This window comes from Populus trichocarpa, chromosome 5 (assembly GCF_000002775.5).
Source record: "Populus trichocarpa isolate Nisqually-1 chromosome 5, P.trichocarpa_v4.1, whole genome shotgun sequence".
NCBI lineage: Eukaryota > Viridiplantae > Streptophyta > Magnoliopsida > Malpighiales > Salicaceae > Populus > Populus trichocarpa.
This window is the reverse complement of record NC_037289.2, coordinates 19,747,551-19,768,603: the sequence shown is the minus strand read 5'-3', so window position 1 is coordinate 19,768,603 and position 21,053 is coordinate 19,747,551. Positions and strand designations below refer to the sequence as shown.

The 21,053-nt window shown below is 34.4% G+C and overlaps 1 protein-coding gene across 2 annotated transcripts; it reads left to right on the top strand.

The window, feature by feature from the left end:
• The first annotated feature begins 10,189 nt into the window (after positions 1 to 10,189).
• Positions 10,190 to 16,515, top strand: LOC7469211 (PH, RCC1 and FYVE domains-containing protein 1). Of its 2 annotated transcripts, XM_024601346.2 has the most exons (9): positions 10,190 to 10,743; positions 11,750 to 11,836; positions 11,927 to 12,016; positions 12,143 to 12,229; positions 12,310 to 12,429; positions 12,652 to 14,748; positions 14,882 to 15,028; positions 15,330 to 15,838; positions 16,072 to 16,515. In XM_024601346.2, the coding sequence occupies exons 1-9, from the start codon at positions 10,696 to 10,698 to the stop codon at positions 16,229 to 16,231; spliced, it is 3,345 nt and encodes a 1,114-aa protein (XP_024457114.2). In that variant the 5' UTR covers positions 10,190 to 10,695; the 3' UTR covers positions 16,232 to 16,515. The 2 variants fall into 2 exon arrangements, with proteins under 2 accessions (XP_024457114.2, XP_024457115.2); XM_024601347.2 differs by lacking the exons at positions 12,143 to 12,229; positions 12,310 to 12,429.
• Positions 16,516 to 21,053: the final 4,538 nt, after the last annotated feature.

Genomic DNA, 21,053 nt, shown 5'->3' with positions numbered 1-21,053 from the left:
ATATTATTTCTTTAAATTATTTTTACAAGTTGTGGCTTGAAGATGAGATTTAATCTTAGCTAAAAATATTTTTTGTCATCAAATAAAAATCCTTGCAAGGTAGATGGTTAGTTAATTGCTCAGATTTGAATAAACCTTGTATGTTTGAAATTATGATAACAATTGTAATTTAGAGTGTTTTTTATTTAGAAATACATTAAAATAATATTTTTTTATTTTTAAAAAAATTATTTTTAAGATTAACATATCAAAACGATTTAAAAACATTAAAATAAACTTAAAAAAAATTTAAATTTAAGGGAACACGTTTTAATCGCGTTTCCAAAATGCCTTTTTAGAACTGTGTTCCAAACTAAGTTTCACTAAATTATTTTAAAAAATATATTTTACAGGAGGATGTTAGCATTGAATTACTCCATCACCACCGGATGCAAAATGTTAGCCGTTAAACAAACTACAATGGGAACCGGAGGAGGTTTCCGTTTTACAGGAGGGGGAAAAAGACGTGCACAGGCCGTCCAAGGAAAGATCGTGAGCTCGTAATCCACAAGAAAAACGAAAGGGAAAGAGAGCGAGCGTACCGTGTTCGGAACGGGGTCGTTTTAGCATGCAACTGGAAGGGAGATGGGAGGCTCTAGCCGGTTCCAGTAACCGGCTGCCATTTTAACCGGCTGCCAAAGAGTTGAAGTGTTTAAAAAGCAGAATTTATTTTTATTTATGGAGACAGTTCAATTAGAGCAATGGCCAATCCCCGATTCTACTTTACATACGAGACAAAAATCATGAATGTCTCATAATGTTGATCTTCTGGTCCAGCGCTCGATTACGAATTGTACTTGTAGAGCAAGATTTACTTTAACCCAATCAGTCATCAATGATGATGATACAAGAAAAAATAAATTTTCCTATAACAAAAAAATTATTTTTCCAAGCCGCGCCTAGAAATTGTTTATTGTCTTGCCATCTTTTTCTTTGTTCAATTCCACCCTTCTTTTGAGTTCTTTTATTTATTCTACTCACTTTTATTTGCATAATAATTTAATTTCCACTCATACAAGGAGAATTGAGAGGCGAGTTCACAGAGAAAGAAATAAATATGAGATGCAAATCAATGCCTTCACGATTCCCAATTTATTATTCATGTCTAGTGTTTTGCGTGAAAATTTATATTTATTTTTGTGTTTTAAAAATAGTTTTTAAAAAAATTAGAATTTATATTTATTCCTTCACGGGCCCTTGTATCCCCGTGGATATGGTATGCCGTGAGTCCATTGGATGCAAAATTAGTGCTTTCGAAATTTGATTTCCAACTGGTCTTTGCAGCAGTGAGTGCACTATTTATGATTTTCACGTGAACGTGCCAGCTCTTGATCATAGAGATTTGAGCTTGAAAGATAGCATAATCACTGTGGCTTCAGTGGCCAATTTTAGTGCGGTTTTTCTTGGGATCTTGGTAGAAGAGGAATCATGCTGGCGCTCTCTCTGCAACTCGGTCGTTTTGCATCCAGTTTCTTTCTTTTCGTCTTCTTCAATAGCTTCAAGTGCTTTGAAAATTATCCGTGGTGTGGGAAACACCTTCAGATGCACAGTTGGAGCAGATTTTCAAGTTTCATAAAAATAAAAACGATGCAAATCTTCAAGCCCGAAGAAAATGATAAATATCGAAGATCAGGACGACCAGCTGTGGCTTGCATGCCCCTTCATTGACTTGATATTTCCTACATTTTTTTTTTGTTTTTTTTTTTTTAAAAAAAAAAGCAAGGAAGAAAAAAGAAACGTCAAGCCCATATCACGGCCCAACTTCATTAACTGCGTTAAAACACTTTTTTTATTTTTTTTTCCTCGTGGATGAGACATGGCAGCAAATCTTTTTCCTTGGGTAATGCTGGATAGACTATGGGCAGAACAAAATGTGTATAATTATTAACTTATGAATCGCTAAGTTCAGGTAAAAGAAAAATGGTTGGGGTTCTTAACAACAATGGAAACCTAAACGTAACTCTTAACGTATTACTTCATTATTAAATGAATTTCAAACCTTTTAATTTCATTAATTACATTTTAATTAATGTCAAACAATATTATCCTTTCATCCATTTTATTGTAAGTAGAAGTTAAGAGATTTCGTCCAATTTGTACATATTTACTGAGTGTTTCCATTCAAGATGTCAAATGTTAGCTTACTCTAAAGGATAATTTTGACATCAAATCGTAGTGAAGTGGAGAAAAGTTTGCTGTGAATCAATTTTAAAATTGTCCTTTAGAATAGAATGAGGTTTAATTTGACAAGCCTTTGGATAAAATCACTTAAAGAAATATATGTAAATTGGACCCAAAAAAAATTATTGCTAACGGTGTTAGATAAATAAATAGATGGATGATATTGTCTAATTTTGATTAGATCTAGAAAAATTTTTTATAAAATCAAAAAATTTATAACTCTATAATTGGACTGGATAGTATGGCAATTGATTTTACTTTATGCATGTTAAAAAATAATATAAATTATATTTTTGAGGTTTATTTGGGTTGAGATAGTTATTTAACATAGTATTATTAGAGCTTTGATCATGACCAAATGTTCACGAGTTCAAATCTCAACACCCTCCTTCTCTCTTCTAATAAAAATTAATTAATTACACAATGTAGTGTATGCATGTGCAAGTCTTGAAAGGGTGTGTTAGAAAATAATATAAATCATATATCGGAGTCTTATAACCTAACAACTTAAGTTTTTAAATTTGTATCTTGAACTTTACCTAATAGCTTAAATTTTTAGATTAAAATGGTTATGAGGTCAAATTTCACCATTTTCATTCTAATTAATAAAATTAAATATAAAACAATATGAGTCTGTGTAAGTTTTTAGTGCAAAAAACTTTCACTTAAAAAGGTATATTAATGAATAATATAAATTATATTTTGAAATTCTACCCACTAACTTAAACTTTGTTTTACAATATAGTGTAGCATTCTAGTTTATATACACTACACGGATAGTTGATATGAGGTGTTTTATTTTAAGTTACAAGAAACAAATGAGTTGTTTTAATTTATTTTATCTTTTGTTGGGAAAGGGGAGGAAAATGGCTATGAGTAAGTTAATCTCTAACTTGAAGTTGTAATGCTTTTCGACAATATTGGAATAACAAGTCACACTACATATCATCATTGATGATGACAAGTATTATCCATAATGTGATGAATGGCAATGGCAGCACCATGTGCCTCTTAAAAGTGCAGAAAACCACCCATGGTTCCGAGCAGTGAGTAGTCAAGGTATCCATGTCTCCGATGAAGTAGACATGACAAATCTTCGGGCCCTGGATGGTGCGTTAACATATTGGGCATGGCCCCTTTTCTTTTTATTTTTTGTTTTCTTCAATCTACTGCTAAATATGGCAACATCTTCCTCGCCTGAGCACGAGCTGCTATAATAAATTTTATAGAGATTTGAGGGTGGGTTCAGGCTAGCATGGAAGGAGAATTTTTGTTTTACATTCCCTGTGTTGATAAAGGAGAGGTTTTTATGATTCAAGGTTTTCACTTGTTGCTTAATTATGGTCATCCATTGAAAGAAGAAAAAGTGAAAGTGCTAAAAGAAGGATAAAAAGAAGAGAGGGAGAAGTATACCGGAGCAAGATATTAATGAAATTTGATGTTTCAAATCCTTTTTAAGGGTTAAAAATTAAATTTCAAATGAAATTTAATATTTAAAAATATTTAAAAAATAAATTAAAAAACTAAGTCTACAAGAAAATTAAATGTTAAAAATCACTTGATAATACACATGTCAATATTCACCTATTACTACTGAATTGAATTATTATTTGGAAACGGTATTAATATTAATTTTTTTATTTTGTATTTATGTTAAAAATAAATTTTAAAATAAAAATATATTATTTTAATATATTTATAAATAAAAATACTTTAAAAAACAACCAACAAACCAACACAATATAAAACACCGGCTAATAAAAGGGAAAGAAACAGACCAGCAAAATTAAACCATTCTCAATGTCAGAGCTCAATAAAGAGACCCAACCCCACTATTAGACCTTAAGATGCGAATGGCCCCATATGCGAAACAAGAGGCCGACCAGGCGAGGCAGGTTGCGTAATTGTATCAAATCAAGCGGTCCCTCGCTTTACAATTTTGGCTTCTTGTCCACAAAGTTAGCCTTTGGAAGTATAGCCTTCTCTTGTTCAACTCCCTCTCTCTCATCATTTGTGCTTCATTTCACTGGCCTCTAGATCCCCACTGTACTTTCCTCCCCCCAATCAAAACCATAGTAGCTATAAGGCGGCTTTCAAGGTCTTCATTGCATTTGCTATTACATTATGTTCATCATTACTAGTTCAGCACCATTAATCTAATCACTGCTCCAATGCATCAATCATTGCTGTGTTGAGAACACACAGAAAGCCGGTGAAATGGGATCGTTTCTATGGAAAAATATACAACGTGCTTCTGATGCAGCATAAAGCAACAAGTAGCTTACATACAAAACATAAGATGAATCATATCTAGCTAAGATGTTTAATCCGGGAATCATATCTTGCTAGTTGATGGAGCTGGTGCCATTGAATTAGGTTAACAACTGAATGCGAAATGTGACTGTGGTGGACGTTGATTCCCAACCACGCCAAGGACTGCAGCGGTTGGCAGTACAGGTGGGATCGATGGAATTTATTTTTATAGTTGATTGATGATTGCCTAGTTCTAAATCCAACCTCCTGATGTGAGATAATTCCTTATTGCTGTTCTTGACGAGTCTCGTTTCGTTCAGGATGACAAGGAGTACGTACGCCTCTCTGATTTTAAATCCTTTCAGTTTTCTTGAATACTAACGCCAATAATCCAGTCTTACCATCGACGATCGATGATAAAAGTGGGAGTTCTGTGGCCCCAAATTTAACTCTGCAATTAATCTGGGCAGATTATACTGTCATCATCACTGTAGATGGCGAGACAATGGTTTTCCTGCCGTATATTAGCACTTCCTCCAATATGAAAGCTGAATTTCCAACCATTAATAATAATAATAATAATAATAAAAGAATTCGGGAGTCAAAAAAAGAAAAGAAAAATCCAACCATTAAGAAAAATCCTAAGTGCTGATGGCATAGTCAAATTTGCAACAAAACATCGAGAGGATCAGTGCTGATGGCATCCTAAGTTGCCCGCTGCTGTGTTTTGATCAAGTACTTCCGTCCTTCATTAGAAAGAAAGATAACAAGGTTGGAACTTCGCTGCGCAGATTTGACAATTGCCCATACCACGCGGTCGTTGACCCCAAACCTAATTATTATTATATCAAAATTAAGCCTAGTTTGTTGATCGAAAAATAGTTTTTTTAAAACAATATATATAGTTTTTACAGAAAATAAATAATTAAAAAGTAAATTATTTTTTAATATTTGATAGAAAATAAGTTTGAAAATAATTTCTAGTATTTGACTATGTCATGAAAAATGAGTTGCAAAATTATTATTTTTTTCAAGTTTATTAAAAGAATGAGTACAAATTATAAAAGATAAAAAAGTTAGAAAAAAATCTATTTTCATAAATTATTTCAAATAAAAAAATAGTAATTAAAAGATGGTGAAATTGAAAAACAAAAATCAATTTCATAAATTATTTCAAATAAAACAAATAACAATTAAAAGATTGAGGATCAAATCTGATAAAGAAAAAATCTCAATTAAGAAAAGGATGAGAGAAAAAAAATAACAATAAAAAAAATAAAGATCAAAATTGGTATAAAAATAAAATTAAATCAAATTCTACGGAATGAAATTTTAAAAAAAAATTATAACAATCAAAAGATTGAGGACCAAATTTGATATAATTAACAAAAAACAAGATATTTTTTTTCAACTTTTGAAAAGTGTTTTCCAACCAAAATAAAAATAAAAAAAACACTTTCCTGAAAACTAAGCTAAATTGTTTTTTAGTTAAATTTATTTTCATTAATTAACTTTTCTAATAATAAAAAAACAAAGTTTGAAAAGTGATTTTCAGAAAATTATTTTTCATGAATCAAATGAAATGAAGTCTTAGGGATAATAATTTTTCCTTGATCCATTGTATATTTAGCATCACCTAGTTTACTAATTGAGTCAAGTGAAAATCAAAGAGTTGGAGAGAGATTTACCCATCTATCACTTGACACGTATTCAGCCTAGTAGTTTTATTATTATTAATTTTAAAATGTATGTATAAATTTTATCATGCATTTGATTTTTAGATTTTAGTAGTTTTGTTGGCCGCGCTCCCGCTGTAAATAAAGATTTGAGATGTTAGTAAATTCTTTGTAAGCATTTTTTTTTTTTTGTAAACAATAGACGTAATCTCATAACATATAAAACTAACCTGGTCGAAACCCGATATTACTAAAAAAAAATTCAAAAAACAATGTTACGCAAGGTTTTGTTTAAAATAAAATTCTAAGTGAAATTGTTTTCTTAAAAGTAAAAAAATAATAATTTGAGCACACGATGAAGAACTCTTTAGAAACGTCATTAAACCTGATTTTAGGGGTTAACTATAAAACCTTCTAACCTGATTGTTTGCATTGTTCAAGCTTTAAATTAATTTTTAGAGGTTCCCACAACATGATTAAGTTGATTTGGTAATGTCAAAAATAACATGAACGGTTGATAACAATGTGGGTTAGCTTTAAAAGAAATTAGAAAGATATATTTTTTTTATTTTAATATTGAGATGGAAACATATTAGATTATTCTCGGTCAATCTATGTTAAATACTAAATTCATGACTCAGGTTACGAGTTTGATCACAATTCGCTAACCTGATAGGTCAGTTGTTCTTTTCTTTTTTCTTCTCTTATTTTCTCCCTCGATTGGGCTTTTATTGGGCTTAGGTCGGATGGAAATTCCAACCTAAATTGAATATTTATAAGATAATCATAAACTAAATGAAAAGAAAATGGCTTGGGCTCTATGCAATGAAACTAAAGACTTGAGTGAAGGGTTATTATAAAAGTAGGGACTAATTTGAACAAAGCAAAAAAAAAAAAGTATCTAGCAAGTTGAGAACATGTGTCATCATGTGAGAGGACTTGCCTGAATGTTGTGGCGCATGCAACTTCCTTTAGCCTTCAAAAATGACTTTTTTTTTTTATGTCTTTAGAAGCGTTTCGACGAGGGCTTCCATTGTAGGTGGCTTTCCTTCAATTATAGTCCCTTGAGTTTTAATCTCTCGGAAAATAAAACACCCAAGCAATCTTTTGCAAAATTATGTATGAGGTAAATGGCAGAATGTTTTTTCCCCTCTATGAATTCACAGTGAGCTAATCGAAATAAACTATCATAGTCAAACATGAATAATATAAATATGGAAGAGTCAAATTAAAAAAAAAAAATTCAAGTAAAAAAAAACAAAAAAAATGGCGCTGTGTGAAACCACAATGTCAATGAGTTTGCAATTCACAATAAATGCAACTTTAAAAATCCCAGGTGCGTTAGTTTTTCTTACTTTAATGGTTTTATTTAAAGATTTTATTTCATGGGGTTTTCATTTTAAGGATGGAGTTTTAATAATTTGTATGCTTTAACTATCCAGGATGTATTTTTTAATGATGATTTTTTTTTTTTTTTTCAGGATAAGGTTGGATTCCTGAAATACCAAGATTTCGTTTGAAAACGCGGTAGAAACTATATTTTCTTAAATTTTGAATTGTTTTTGTTAAAAATTATTATTTTATATTTTTAAATCGTTTTGATGTGATGATGACTATTCAGAACAAAGAAAATGCACAGTAATCTTAATCTTTTTTCATTAGTGTATTTTACTAATTATTTAAAAAGATTTATGGAAATGTCACCATCCCTCGAAGCTTTGATATGGGCAGGAATTAAAATGATGATCCACACATGGGTTTTTGTCACTTTTTGTTTCATTCTAGTGTTCCCTTGACTCGCAAGCTTAATCATCTCTTTACAATCAAGTGTTGTTTTGTTGAATCGTTGTAGTCAAGCAAACAACCAAGAATCGATCGTCCCTCGCAATATTTGATTATTCGATCAATAATCTTGATCTGATTTCTTTTTCTTTGAAAACCCATTTGATTTTTATAACAATCTGCCAAATACCTAGAGTTAATTAGCAATTAGAGATTCAAATCTCATCATTCCTTTATTTTTATTATTTTTTTAATTCACGCAAGTTGATGTGTGGATGTAATTTCCAAGTATATTCATATCATTTTTATTCTTTTTTATTTTAAATACATACTTTGTAAATATGTTGTTTACTTATTAATTTATTCTCTAAATCCAAAAAATATCTCAAAAAATTACAAATAAAAAAATTAGTTTGACAGTAATGATTCAACTTTATTATGTAAATATAGATAAAAATCATATAAACCTTATAATATATAATTGTTAATTAATACATATGATTTAATTTAAGTAGATGATATATGAAGTGCACAGTATTTTTAAAGTACTTTTACAATAACAACAATAATAAAATCATGTACCATTTCACCTGAATGTTTTCTTGACGTATTGTTAAAAATCATGGTGTGCCTCGGGTGCTAAATTAAACTCAAACCTTCTTCTTTCTTTGCTTATATGCTGCTCAGTAAATAATGTAACAATTTTTGATCGAGTGTAGATTTTATAGGCATACTCGACATAAATCTAAAACTAGTAAAAAAAAATTGTTGTCGCACATAAAAACTTAAATGCTTTCTAATTACTTCTAAATTATAAAATATTATTTTTTTTAAAGATTGTTGAGTATATGATATGATATCATTTGTATGATATACTAGATGGAGTCATGAGACACCCTTTTCATGGTGAAGCCTGAAAACATTTTAATAAGATGCATTCTTAATTTTTAATAGAACCACGAAACATATATATTGAGTTATGTACAGACGAATTTAATACATTAAGGTCATTTGGAATGATATTTCTTAAAAAATTATTTTTTTTATATTTTTAGATCGTTCTGATGAGGTGATGTTAAAAATAATTTTTTTAAAAATAAAAAATATTATTTTAATATATTTTTAAATAAACAAATATTTTAAAAAACAACAGTTATCAAACACCATTATCTTTGTTAACCTAACCACCTTCTTGATTCCGTTTTAACACCCGACAAGGAATCCTTAATTTTCTACTCATGGGGCAAATCCATAAGACCCCAGATTTTAGGCGCAACCTAAATATCGTGAATTTGCCATGGTCCCTAGATTTCATGAAAAAATTCAACTTCCCAATTCACTAAAAATCCCAAAAGATTTCAGGGAGGCATTTGGTTTCTCGTAAGCAATACATTCTCCTCGTCCGTATCCAAAAATCTGAGCGGGATAAACGGCCCTTCTCTCTCGCTGCCTCCACGCAAAGTCTTTACTCTCTCTTTCATCGAAATGGAAGTTACCTACCCTACCCCTGCGCTTGCGTTCGACTAAAAGTACACCCCGCCGCTTTCTTTACATCACACGCATTTATTTTCGTCGTCAGAAAGTGTTTAGAATTATATCAGTTTTTTATTTTAAAATTATTTTAAAATAATATTTTTATTATTTTAAATTTATTGTTAATATATTATATTAAAACAAACTAAAATCAAGAAAAAAATTAATTTAAAAAAAACTTTAAAATTTTGAAAAGCATGTTTTAAAGCAAAAACAAACATAGCGGGGCCAAAGCAAACCTTAATCTCCGCAATACGCCACGTGTTAGTTGCCTTAACACCTCATCCTCCCCTCCCTCAGCCCCAAAGCAGCAGAAGTACAGCATAACTCAAGAGCGTTAACTCTTCACAACTCCCGAAAACTAGGAGCTGTTTGGCTACCTCTCAATTCCTTTCTTCCCTTGTTTTTAAGAGTATAGTTTAGTTTTCTTTAAATCTCGACAACGTGGAGCATATATTATCATTATAAATTTTAGTTCAAGAGTTACCACCAATTAATTTTTTATATTATGATGATAGGAACATCTTTCTCAACATTCCCCTAAAATATTCATTTGGACCCGTGCTCAGGAATAATCAACCCGAAATGAATTGGGAGGGTACCAAACAATCCTTAAGAAAAGTAAAAGTAAGAAATAGTTATATTTAATTTGAATATTATTGTATACTTTTCTAATAAATCGAGAGTAGTGGAGCTTAGCCTTTTCATTTATTTCTCTTTTTTCTCAAAATCTCTTCAGGAGAATTCATGCTCTCTGACCCTCACCATCTAAAACCTTCACCTTTTCTTTTTTATTTAATTTATTTTTTAATAATAAGTTCCCTTTTTGTTTTCCGAGCTTTGACTCTCTCCGTGCTTTATTTTATTTTTACAAATACATCTAAAGAGAGCCTGTCTTCCTTCTCTCCCCTCCCGTTTCTCTCTGTGACACCACCACTTCCTCTCGCCGGAATCCTCTCAATCCTCCACAAAACCGACTTCATCGACCTTGAAGACCGCTCTTTGCTCTTTAGCCTTCTTCTTCAACAGTGATGATCACCGGCTTTGACTTAGTTTTTTTGGTGGTTTTAGAGAGAATTATAGATCTGTAAAGAGCTGGTTTTTTGGTTAGAGAGACAGAGTGAGAGTGAGGGGTATTGATGTGAAGAGGAAGTAGATGGTATATGATGAACGGAGCTCCGGTGAGCGATCGGAGAGGGAGGTGGTGTTTTCGTAAATATCTTCACATGGAATGGCAGATCTTGTTAGCTACGGTAATGCCGAACGTGACATCGAGCAGGTACCTTCTTCTCCCTTTACCCACGCATGAATTTAATTTGTGTCCATGTTCGTTTTTTTTTTTTTTGTTTGAAAATTTTCGGGTCTAATTTTTGCTGCTGTTTTATTTTAGGTAGGAAATGCCATAGTTTTTTTTTTTTTTTTTTTTTTGTGAATCTCTTCTTTTTAAATTTTCTTTGGATGCCTATTTGGAGAAATGAAATGGAATCATGTTGCCCTTTTTAATGTTTTGACAAATTTGTACAGAAAAAGTGGTTAACTTGTTGCAAGGTTTGTTGAATTCAATGTAAAAAATTGCATAGAATCATGATGCCCTATTTGAAAGAAAGAGAAAATAAAGGAAATTGCTTCTCTCGTTTTTAGTTATGCATTATCCGAGTTAAATTAGGCCACATATTTGTTTTTGTTATGTTTGGAGTACAGTCATAATGGGCCATAAAATGCCTTATATTTCATTACCATTTTTCTTTTGGGAACCTTTTAGTTGGCTGCGGCTATTTTTAGCAATTGAAGTGGGGTTTGAAGGTGCATTTTAGAATTTAGAGGGAACACACAATAGGGAAGAGTAGTGCATTTGTCTCAGCTTAATACCAAAACTCTATGTGTTATGCCAAGAACAATATTGACCATTGATTTTGGATTCACGATGGGATTAATAAACAATATATTTCATTACATGTATTGAACCAAATCAGAAATACTTTCAATGTCATTGGGTTGATTCGTTCATTTTGTTTTGCAAACTTGTAAAGGATAAGTTCAATTTATAAGACAGGTTGTGGAATAGTATCTCCGCCGAGGAGATTCAATAATGAGTTAGGAAAACAAGCAATAATATGCCTCTGAAAATTCTACTTGATAATCTTAACAAGCAGTTGTGCCAAAATATGTGTAAAACAATTAACTAAATTCAAAGATGACACCTTTTTTCTTTTTGGTTGTCTTAGTAACATATCGTCCACATGCCAATTGTATCACGCCAATGGTTCATCTTCTGTGTTTTGCAGGCATTAATTGCTTTGAAGAAGGGCTCTCAACTTTTGAAATATGGTCGCAAGGGAAAGCCAAAGTTTTGTCCGTTTAGACTTTCTAATGTAAGTTTGATTCTTGAGAATTTGAGTAGGGACACTTCCAGTTTCTGCTTTACTCATTTTCAGTTTAACTGTTTATGGTTAAAATCACAGGATGAAACAACTTTGATCTGGATTTCAAGTGGTGGTGAAAGAAGTTTGAAGTTAGCCTCAATCTCTAAAATTATTCCAGGACAAAGAACTGTGAGATTTGTTTTTCTCTTCTGTATCTGTTTTTTTTTTCCCTGTTAGCATAGCATATTTAATGATTCTGCTCTTGTATATTGTGGATAAATTTGTTGTATTTATTCCTCTTAAATGTGCTACCAGGCTGTTTTCCAAAGATATCTTCGCCCTGAAAAGGACTATTTATCATTTTCTCTTATATACAACAACGGGAAGCGGTCCCTCGATCTGGTTGGTGATGAAATTGTGAAGTTGTGTTTTGCTGCTTCTATATCTCTTAAATTGTGAATCTTATATGACCTTGCCTTTAGATTTGCAAGGACAAAGTTGAGGCGGAGGTGTGGATTGCAGGCTTAAAGGCATTAATATCCTCTAGTCAAGGTGGGCGCTCCAAAATTGATGGATGGAGTGATGGAGGCCTCTACCTTGATGTAATTCTACCTACTTAAACTTTAGTTAATTTTCACCTCATACTTCCTCCTCTTCCTCTTTCTCTTCCCCACACCCTATCTGGAATTGGAGTTGTTCTGTTTCCTTTTTTTTATTACGTTAGTGATGTTATGTTCTTGTTTCAGTGCAAAATACAATAACTATGAATATTGTTCCTGATAGTGCTGCTGTGTATTGCCTGACGTGAAAATATCTGATTTCAGGATGGCAGAGATTTAACATCAAATAGTGCTAGTGACAGTTCTGTTAGTATTTCGCGTGATATTAGCTCTCCAGAGATTTCTGTCAGTTTGAACCCAAATACATCTCCGAAGAATTTTTGGCCTGAGAGTTCTCTGCATTCTGATCGGTCACATGTAGCATCAGAAAACACAAATATGCAAGTCAAAGGATCTGGTTCAGATGCTTTTAGAGTTAGTGTTTCCAGTGCTCCCAGCACTTCCAGTCATGGTTCTGCACCTGATGATTGTGATGCTTTAGGTGATGTATACATATGGGGTGAGGTCTTATGTTCTGTTAAGGTTGGGGCTGATAAGAACACCAGTTATTTAAGCACTAGAGCTGATGTGCTTCTTCCCAGGCCTTTAGAATCTAATGTAGTTTTAGATGTACATCATATAGCCTGTGGAGTCAGACATGCTGCCATGGTCACAAGGCAGGGTGAAGTTTTTACATGGGGTGAAGAATCTGGTGGAAGGCTTGGCCATGGTGCTGGGAAAGATGTTATTCAACCTTGCTTGGTTGAATCTTTGGCAGCGACTACTGTTGACTTTGTAGCATGTGGAGAATTCCATTCTTGTGCTGTTACAATGGCTGGGGAACTCTATACATGGGGAGATGGGACGCACAATGCTGGGCTTCTTGGTCATGGCACTGATGTCAGTCACTGGATACCCAAGAGAATCTCTGGTCCTCTTGAGGGTCTTCAAGTTGCTTCTGTAACATGTGGTCCATGGCATACAGCTTTGGTGACATCAATGGGGCAGCTTTTTACATTTGGTGATGGAACATTCGGTGTCTTAGGCCATGGCAACAGAGAAAATGTTGCATATCCTAGAGAAGTAGAATCACTCGCTGGGTTGAGGACAATTGCTGTTGCTTGTGGAGTGTGGCATACTGCTGCTGTAGTGGAGGTTATTGTCGCTCAATCAAGTTCCAGTGCTTCGTCTGGAAAATTGTTTACCTGGGGTGACGGAGACAAAAATCGTCTTGGACATGGTGACAAAGAACCTCGACTTGAACCCACATGCGTGCCAGCATTGATTGATTACAATTTTCACAAAATTGCTTGTGGACATAGTTTAACTGTTGGCTTGACCACGGCAGGACATGTTTTCACAATGGGCAGTACTGTTTATGGTCAGCTTGGGAATCCTTGTGCTGATGGGAAGGTGCCTTGCTTGGTAGAAGATAAACTTTATGGAGAATCTGTTGAAGAAATTGCCTGTGGTGCATATCATGTAGCAGCTTTGACATCCAGGAACGAGGTTTATACCTGGGGAAAGGGTGCCAATGGCAGGTTGGGCCATGGAGACGGTGAAGATCGAAAAACACCTACTATAGTTGAAGCTTTGAAGGATAGACATGTGAAATATATTGCATGCGGTGCGAACTATTCTGCAGCTATATGCTTCCATAAATGGGTATCCGGTTCTGAGCAGTCCCAGTGTTCGTCCTGCAGACAGGCTTTTGGATTTACTCGGAAAAGGCACAACTGCTACAATTGTGGACTTGTTCACTGCCATTCATGCAGTTCCAGAAAAGCAACAAGAGCAGCCTTAGCTCCTAACCCCAGCAAACCATATCGTGTCTGTGATTCCTGTTTTGTCAAACTAAATAAGATGTCAGAACCTAGTAACACTAACAGGAGAAATGCTGGACCTCGCCTTTCCGGTGAAAACAAAGACAGGTTGGACAAGGCTGATTTAAGGTTGTCGAAGTCTACACCGCCTTCAAACCTGGATTTGATTAAGCAACTAGATAGCAAAGCAGCCAAACAAGGAAAGAAGGCGGATACATTTTCTCTTGTCCGGTCATCTCAAGCACCTTCTTTGTTACAGCTGAAAGATGTTGTTTTGTCCAGTGCTATTGATCTGCGACCAAAGGTTTCCAAACCTGTTCTTACGCCATCCGGAGTAAGTTCCAGGTCTGTGTCACCTTTTTCAAGGAGACCTAGCCCTCCACGTTCAGCAACACCTGTTCCAACGATGTCAGGACTTTCCTTCACCAAAAGTATAGCTGATAGTCTGAAGAAAACAAATGAACTTTTGAATCAAGAAGCGCTTAAGTTGCGTACACAGGTATGCTGGCTGAAATTCCCACATTAATTAATCACACATTTCTGAATGAATTAAGTTAGGTTTTCTTTTGGGTTGGCTCAATCATTGTTTGGTTTGGATGGAATTTAATTTTGATGGTATGGATCTTGTTTAGGTTGAGAGCCTGAGACAGAGATGTGAATTCCAAGAATTAGAACTTCAGAAATCTGCGAAGAAGATACAAGAAGCTATGGCAGTAGCTGCTGAAGAGTCAGCTAAGTCTAAAGCTGCAAAAGATGTTATAAAATCACTTACTGCACAGGTACTTCTGCTTTACTAACTGTTCATTGCTTCCCTGTTAATGAATTTTCAAACTTCTCTATGATAGTCTCAGCACCTTGATGGCACGTGTCACAATATGTATCTGCCTTGGCAAATCTCTAAGAATTTGATGGAACAGAATCTGTAAAACTTGAAAACACTGATTGCCATTAATTTAGTTAGCTTTCCAATTTGTAGTGATCAGAGAATATACTTGTTTTTTGTTATTAGTGTCATTAGAATTTTTCATATATTTTCTTAATTTTTGTGTTGTATTTATGATTCTACACTATTAATTCCAGCTCAAGGATATGGCTGAGAGGCTGCCGCCTGGGGTCTATGATACTGAGAGCATGAAACTGTCTTACCTACCAAATGGTTTGGAGACAAATGGCATTCATTATCCTGATACAAATGGAGGGCGGCATTCAAGATCCGATTCTATAAGAGGAACTTCTTTGGCTTCCCCGACAAGAAGCGACTCCACTTCAATAAATGGAACTCTAAGTATCGCTCAATCATTCCGGGATTCACCTGGAACCAATGGGAGGGATGACCATCTGGCTGCTAGACTGTCCAATGGTGGTGGAGGGGTTCAGCCAAGTGGTAATAGTATGTCAGAGGCGATTGATGGGAAGGAACCTTGGTCCCCTCAAGATGGTGATAATGGTATGAAATCTAGGGATTCATCATTGGTTGCTAACGGGAATCAAGTTGAGGCTGAGTGGATTGAACAGTATGAGCCGGGAGTGTATATTACTCTTGTTGCCCTGCGTGATGGAACTAGAGATCTCAAACGAGTGCGCTTCAGGTACTTCCTTATTTCATTTTATTTTAAATACTAATGGCTCACTCATTTTGTGGCTTAGAAGCAGAATAAAATCTAAACAACTGGTTAACATGATGTTGATGATGGGCATTTTTTATAAAATCCCTGTCTGGATTTTTTATAAACAATCACAGACCATTTTGAACATGAGCACAGATTGTTATATGGGTTTGAAATCATTTCATTTACATCAGTTACTATTAATTTATCTGCAGTCGGAGAAGATTTGGGGAGCACCAAGCAGAAACTTGGTGGTCGGAGAATCGTGAAAAAGTGTATGAGAAGTACAATGTTAAAGGTTCAGACAAATCATCAGTTACTGGCCAGGCAGCACGTAGATCAGAGGGAGGCATGTCCTCTTCTTCTATACCTTAGCAGCTAAATGTGGGAGGGAGGGAGTCTCGTAACACATTTTCTACCTTCAACAAAGAAGGTTTTAAGGTTAATCAAAGATGAAGAAAGTCAATAGCCCGCTTTCTATCCTCTTCTCTTTTTGATGTTATCCTCCCCACCTCTCCCCTTAATTATTTCCTTCTTCCATTTAATTTCTTCGGGGGGTATCAACCCTTTACATATCTGCTGTATTGTAGTGTATATAAAAGCATCAATTATGACAATCTAGGCAAGAAAGTTTTTGTCCCTGGCTTTCCAGCCATCCACACTGAGCTCTTGGGTCCCATGTTCTCTTTATCATGCGCTCTTGTTATGCGTTGATTTGTTTGCAGGAGCTTTCCTCGATGCCTTGCCCTGCATTTCATTGTTTTAGATTGTTCAAACCAGATCATAGGCAACACAGAAAATCTCAATCAGCTGTAGTTATCAGAGTTATAAGAGCTTCGAATTGTGGTTTTGGTCATGGAATACCGAGCATTAGGTAGTTAAAGTAAAATCTATTGAGTAATGTTCATCCCTTTTATCTCGCATATGACTTGTGTTAACAAGTTTCACAGAACATCATCTCTAGTATCATCCCGGATGTAGCTTTATTGCTGTCCTTTTTAACCTCTGGAATTCTTGTCGGTCGAACCACTTCACGCATCCTAGCCAGATCTCACATGGTTGTAACAGTATGCTTGTGAATCAAAGCTTGTGTGGCCGATCGGTACTGCGATCGGTACTGCTGACAGCTTTTTTCAACAGTTTCGTGTGGGTTTCAACGGCGAACGGGTATCATAAATGCACAGAGCAGTACCTTAGTACGTTGTTTATGCTTCTGTCGTCCCCGTGAAAAAGTTTAACTCTAAGGTCATGCTAGCCATGATGGATGAATAGGAGGAAGGATGGATTGGATAAAATGAGAGGATGAGCAGAGACGAAATTGAAAGTTTTGCAAACCGTCCTTTCTCCAATCCCTCCTGGTAAACGCTCTAGTCTTTCCTTGTAGGCCTCGTAACCATATTTTACATATAGTATGAAAGCAGGCAACAATTTCCAAAAGTGGGGCTGGTTGAATTTACACACATACACCAGAACAAGTTCATGACACAAGATGAAAGAAGGTTAAACAAGAGCACGCACACACATCGTCACACCACTATTTTGTAATGCGATTGACCTAGAACCGCCATGGAAGATAAAACAAACAATTCTAGAAGGGTGCGCGTGTTTCAATGAGGTTTGATTATTCACTGGCTAGCAATACATCTACTACATTTAACACGAGACTGAAGTCAGATCATATATTTTATACAAACACTGGCATGATATCTTGTATGAACTCTCTCAAGAGGAGTTTTGTGAAGGGGAAAAAAGTGGCAAGCTTTATGTCATTAATCAGCCCACCAAATAGCACGTTGATATCCCTCTACCAAGGAAAGTTTAAAGATTCAGCAAGGGTCCTCCTCCTTGTTTAACCAAACCCACTTGAAATTTCCCTCCTTCAGTATCCAAATTTCATTTTTTTTGTAACGACCATTGACTACAGGCTTTCTTCGACGATGACCATTTTCACATGGCCCCTCCAATTCTCCCTCAATTAGGTCATAATAACATGATCGTTGTTTTTTATTTTTTTTCCAACTAGCATAAACAAATCCATTTTGACCTTTTCTTCTACAAATGTCACCTTTGATAGAGATCCATGTCTATTATGTCATCTTCGAGCTGGATAGTCAAGAATGTCTGGTGCTATATTTACCGCTTAAATCTTTGATCTGCTTCTACAAACACTATCTCATTCTTTGACGTTGTAATAGGTTAATATGATGCCAAATAGATTATAAAATTTGACCAATGAAAATTTACAAAGATGTATAAATGAGAGCATATCCTGATAACTACGAAAAAGGAGTTGTTTGAGTATTATACATGGTCTAGAAAGCGGAGTACATCTTTGCGGGTTGTAGTAGGTATAGAAGTGTAATGGAGATACGTGCATATAAATCCATATATTAACCTACTTTGAAAATTGAGGAACAGCAGGAGTACTCTTTGATAGACCAGTGTAGGAGGATAGCTAGGTATGCAGCAGCACCTCAGAAAAGAAATCTTTTCCATCAATTGATTGTTATATCAGATCACTCAAAACGAACATAAAATTACGTCACCTTTACATAACCCTTGAGCGTGTAAGGAAGGTCAATTTGATCAACTGTTCATATCAGCAATGCAATATTAAAATTAATTGATTATGAGAATCAGCGAGCTCATCAATTACACAGCACGATCACTGCTGTAATAATAAATATAAAAATAGCAGTGCCAACTTTGTAAAATGGGGTGGATACATGACGGAAGAACAACTACATCCTATCCATGATGAACCAAGAGTAAATAAATAATCAAGCTCAATGTTTGAGAATTCTAGTTAGCAAAACAAGAAGAAGCAAGGCAAGCATGAAGAAAAGAAAAGAAAAAAACATACTGCAAGTTTGTTACAAATATTTATATTAAGTGTTTACAAAAAATATTTCCAGTCAGTTTTGAGTTATCATTCTATTCCACCCAGGAACAATATATGTAATTGCGAGAGCTATCTTAAAATATATCCTCCGAGAGAAGGAGGGTTCACACTACATGATGCCCCTGTAGATATACAAGCTTGAGCAATTAATCTTTGCTTTCTCATGATCTTAACAATACTAGCTATAACTTCTCCCACGAGATGCGGCCAAACAAAAGAGAAATGCCGACAAGTTGAACAAATAACCCCACCAGTCCCCGTATACTGATATACATACCTTGCTTCTATGAGTAGTGAAAGGATTAAAAGACTGATCAAGTGATCACTTGATTAGTCATGGAGTCTCATTCATGGAAACGACTTCGAACTTTGTAAGCCGATGTCATTGTGCCTCTTTGAAGGACCAGATGGTGGGATCGGCATTCCTTTTGGCAAGAAACCCATAAAAGTACTCGGTGATGAATTCTGAGAATTGGGCTTCATCATCTTGAAAATTTGACTCTGCCGCGCGCCATATGTATGACTAGCTGAAGATGTAATCAAGAGCAACCATAGAGCTAGAACTAGATGACTCCTCCTGCCCATTTCACCAATCCAAGAGGGAAAAAAGAAAAAAGTGTGTGAGAGAGAGGGGGGGGGGGGGATTTGGTAAGCTAAAAGGTTTAAAGTGGAGATGACTGATAACTACAAAAACTCATGCATAGGATATACTAGTAATAAATAATGAGTGTGGTATGTTGGTGATATTGAGAGGGGGGGTGGTGGCTTGTTTGCGAAGGAAATGGATGAAATGTTAAACAAAGAGGAAACAAAGAGGAAATGTGGAAACATGAGGAAGTAAATGCTGGGTCGTCATGTGCTGATAGATTAACCTATTCGGCTGTGCTCTGTTTAGTGTATTCGGAGATTGATGACTAACGTACACGACCAAGTGAAATAAATAAATTGTGCTAATAATACTCTGCATATTAAATTTGTGCTGAGAGGGCCTCGGATTGAACGGGTCCTTAGGAAGTGTGTCTTGAAAGAGAATGCATTTGATGAAACATCAAAGGCCAAAATGGAAGAAAAAAGATTTGGAGAAAAAGAGGGATTTGTCTAGCACAGTTAGGTGTCTGCGTGGGGCCATGCCATGCTTTAATGGCCGACTACAGACATGAACTGTTGTGTTAGGTTCCCCTACAAAAACAACATGGAAATCTGTCCCTTTGCTAATCCGCCAGGACCCTTCATAAACCTTTCCAGTAGAGGGTCTTCACGACATAATTTAAAGGAGTGTCCTCCCCATCGCCGCACGTAGTGTACTGTGAGTAATACCAAATCTTTTGTTTTCTTTAATTCATATGATATTCCACTTTCTTCAGTGACATTATTGAAGTGTTCTTTGATCTCAATTTGTGAAACAGGGAGGGGAAGGATACTGATCAATATACATAGCGCAATCAGCAAATTGACTTGAGGATATTCATTACTGTGGAATAGAAAAAAAGGATTCCAATAATGGGTTCTCCTAGCGTTCTTTTTTTTTTTTTTCTTGTTGTGAAATTTAGGAAAATGTGCATGAAGATTTATCTCTTAAAGATGAATAATTACCAATAAACTCTATCTATGGTATTCTTGTTAGATCAATAAGTTCATGTCTTCTTATATTTTCACCAAAAATCCTTAAAATGCATTTTATATAACTTTTTATTTATCCTTTTGCTATTATAAAATGCTCCACAACAAGTTTATCATGTAACATTTAAAATTATATTCTTTTGTGATTCTTTTTCCTAAAAACGTTTTTAGATTTTTTTAAGATTGAGGATTTATTATCATATAATCTATTATTGTTAATTTCTATAATTATCATATGAAAAAAAAGGCTAAAATAAGAGGAGCAAATCTAAAATCTAAATAAATCAAATTGAAAAAATCAAAATAAGAGGAGCAAATCTAAAATAAAAAAAGGCTAAAAAATATCATTAATTATCAATTTGAAAAAAACAAAACAAACAATATTTCACAAAAAAACTCAAATTACAAAAACCCAAAATCAAAAGAAAGAGGAGTAAATCTAAAATCAAAATAAAATAAGAGAAAAATTAACATTTCAATGTCTGGGGATGAAATTAAAAACAATTGAATTTGATAAAAGCCCCCCCAAAAAAATATAGTAATATAAAAAAATAAGAACCAAATACTAAATAAAAAATTGAGGAAAATAACATTAATTGATTCAAAGATAAAATTAAAAAAAATCAAATATTTCAAAAAAAATAATAAAAAACCCGAAATCAAAATAAAGATGAT

Excerpts from the sequence above, each read along its gene's own strand:
- LOC7469211 (XM_024601346.2), top strand. The coding sequence starts at position 10,696 with ATGGCAGATCTTGTTAGCTACGGTAATGCCGAACGTGACATCGAGCAG. Across the intron at positions 14,749-14,881 it reads CGCTTAAGTTGCGTACACAG|GTTGAGAGCCTGAGACAGAG; the intron begins GTATGCTGGCTG and ends GATCTTGTTTAG. Across the intron at positions 15,029-15,329 it reads TAAAATCACTTACTGCACAG|CTCAAGGATATGGCTGAGAG; the intron begins GTACTTCTGCTT and ends TATTAATTCCAG.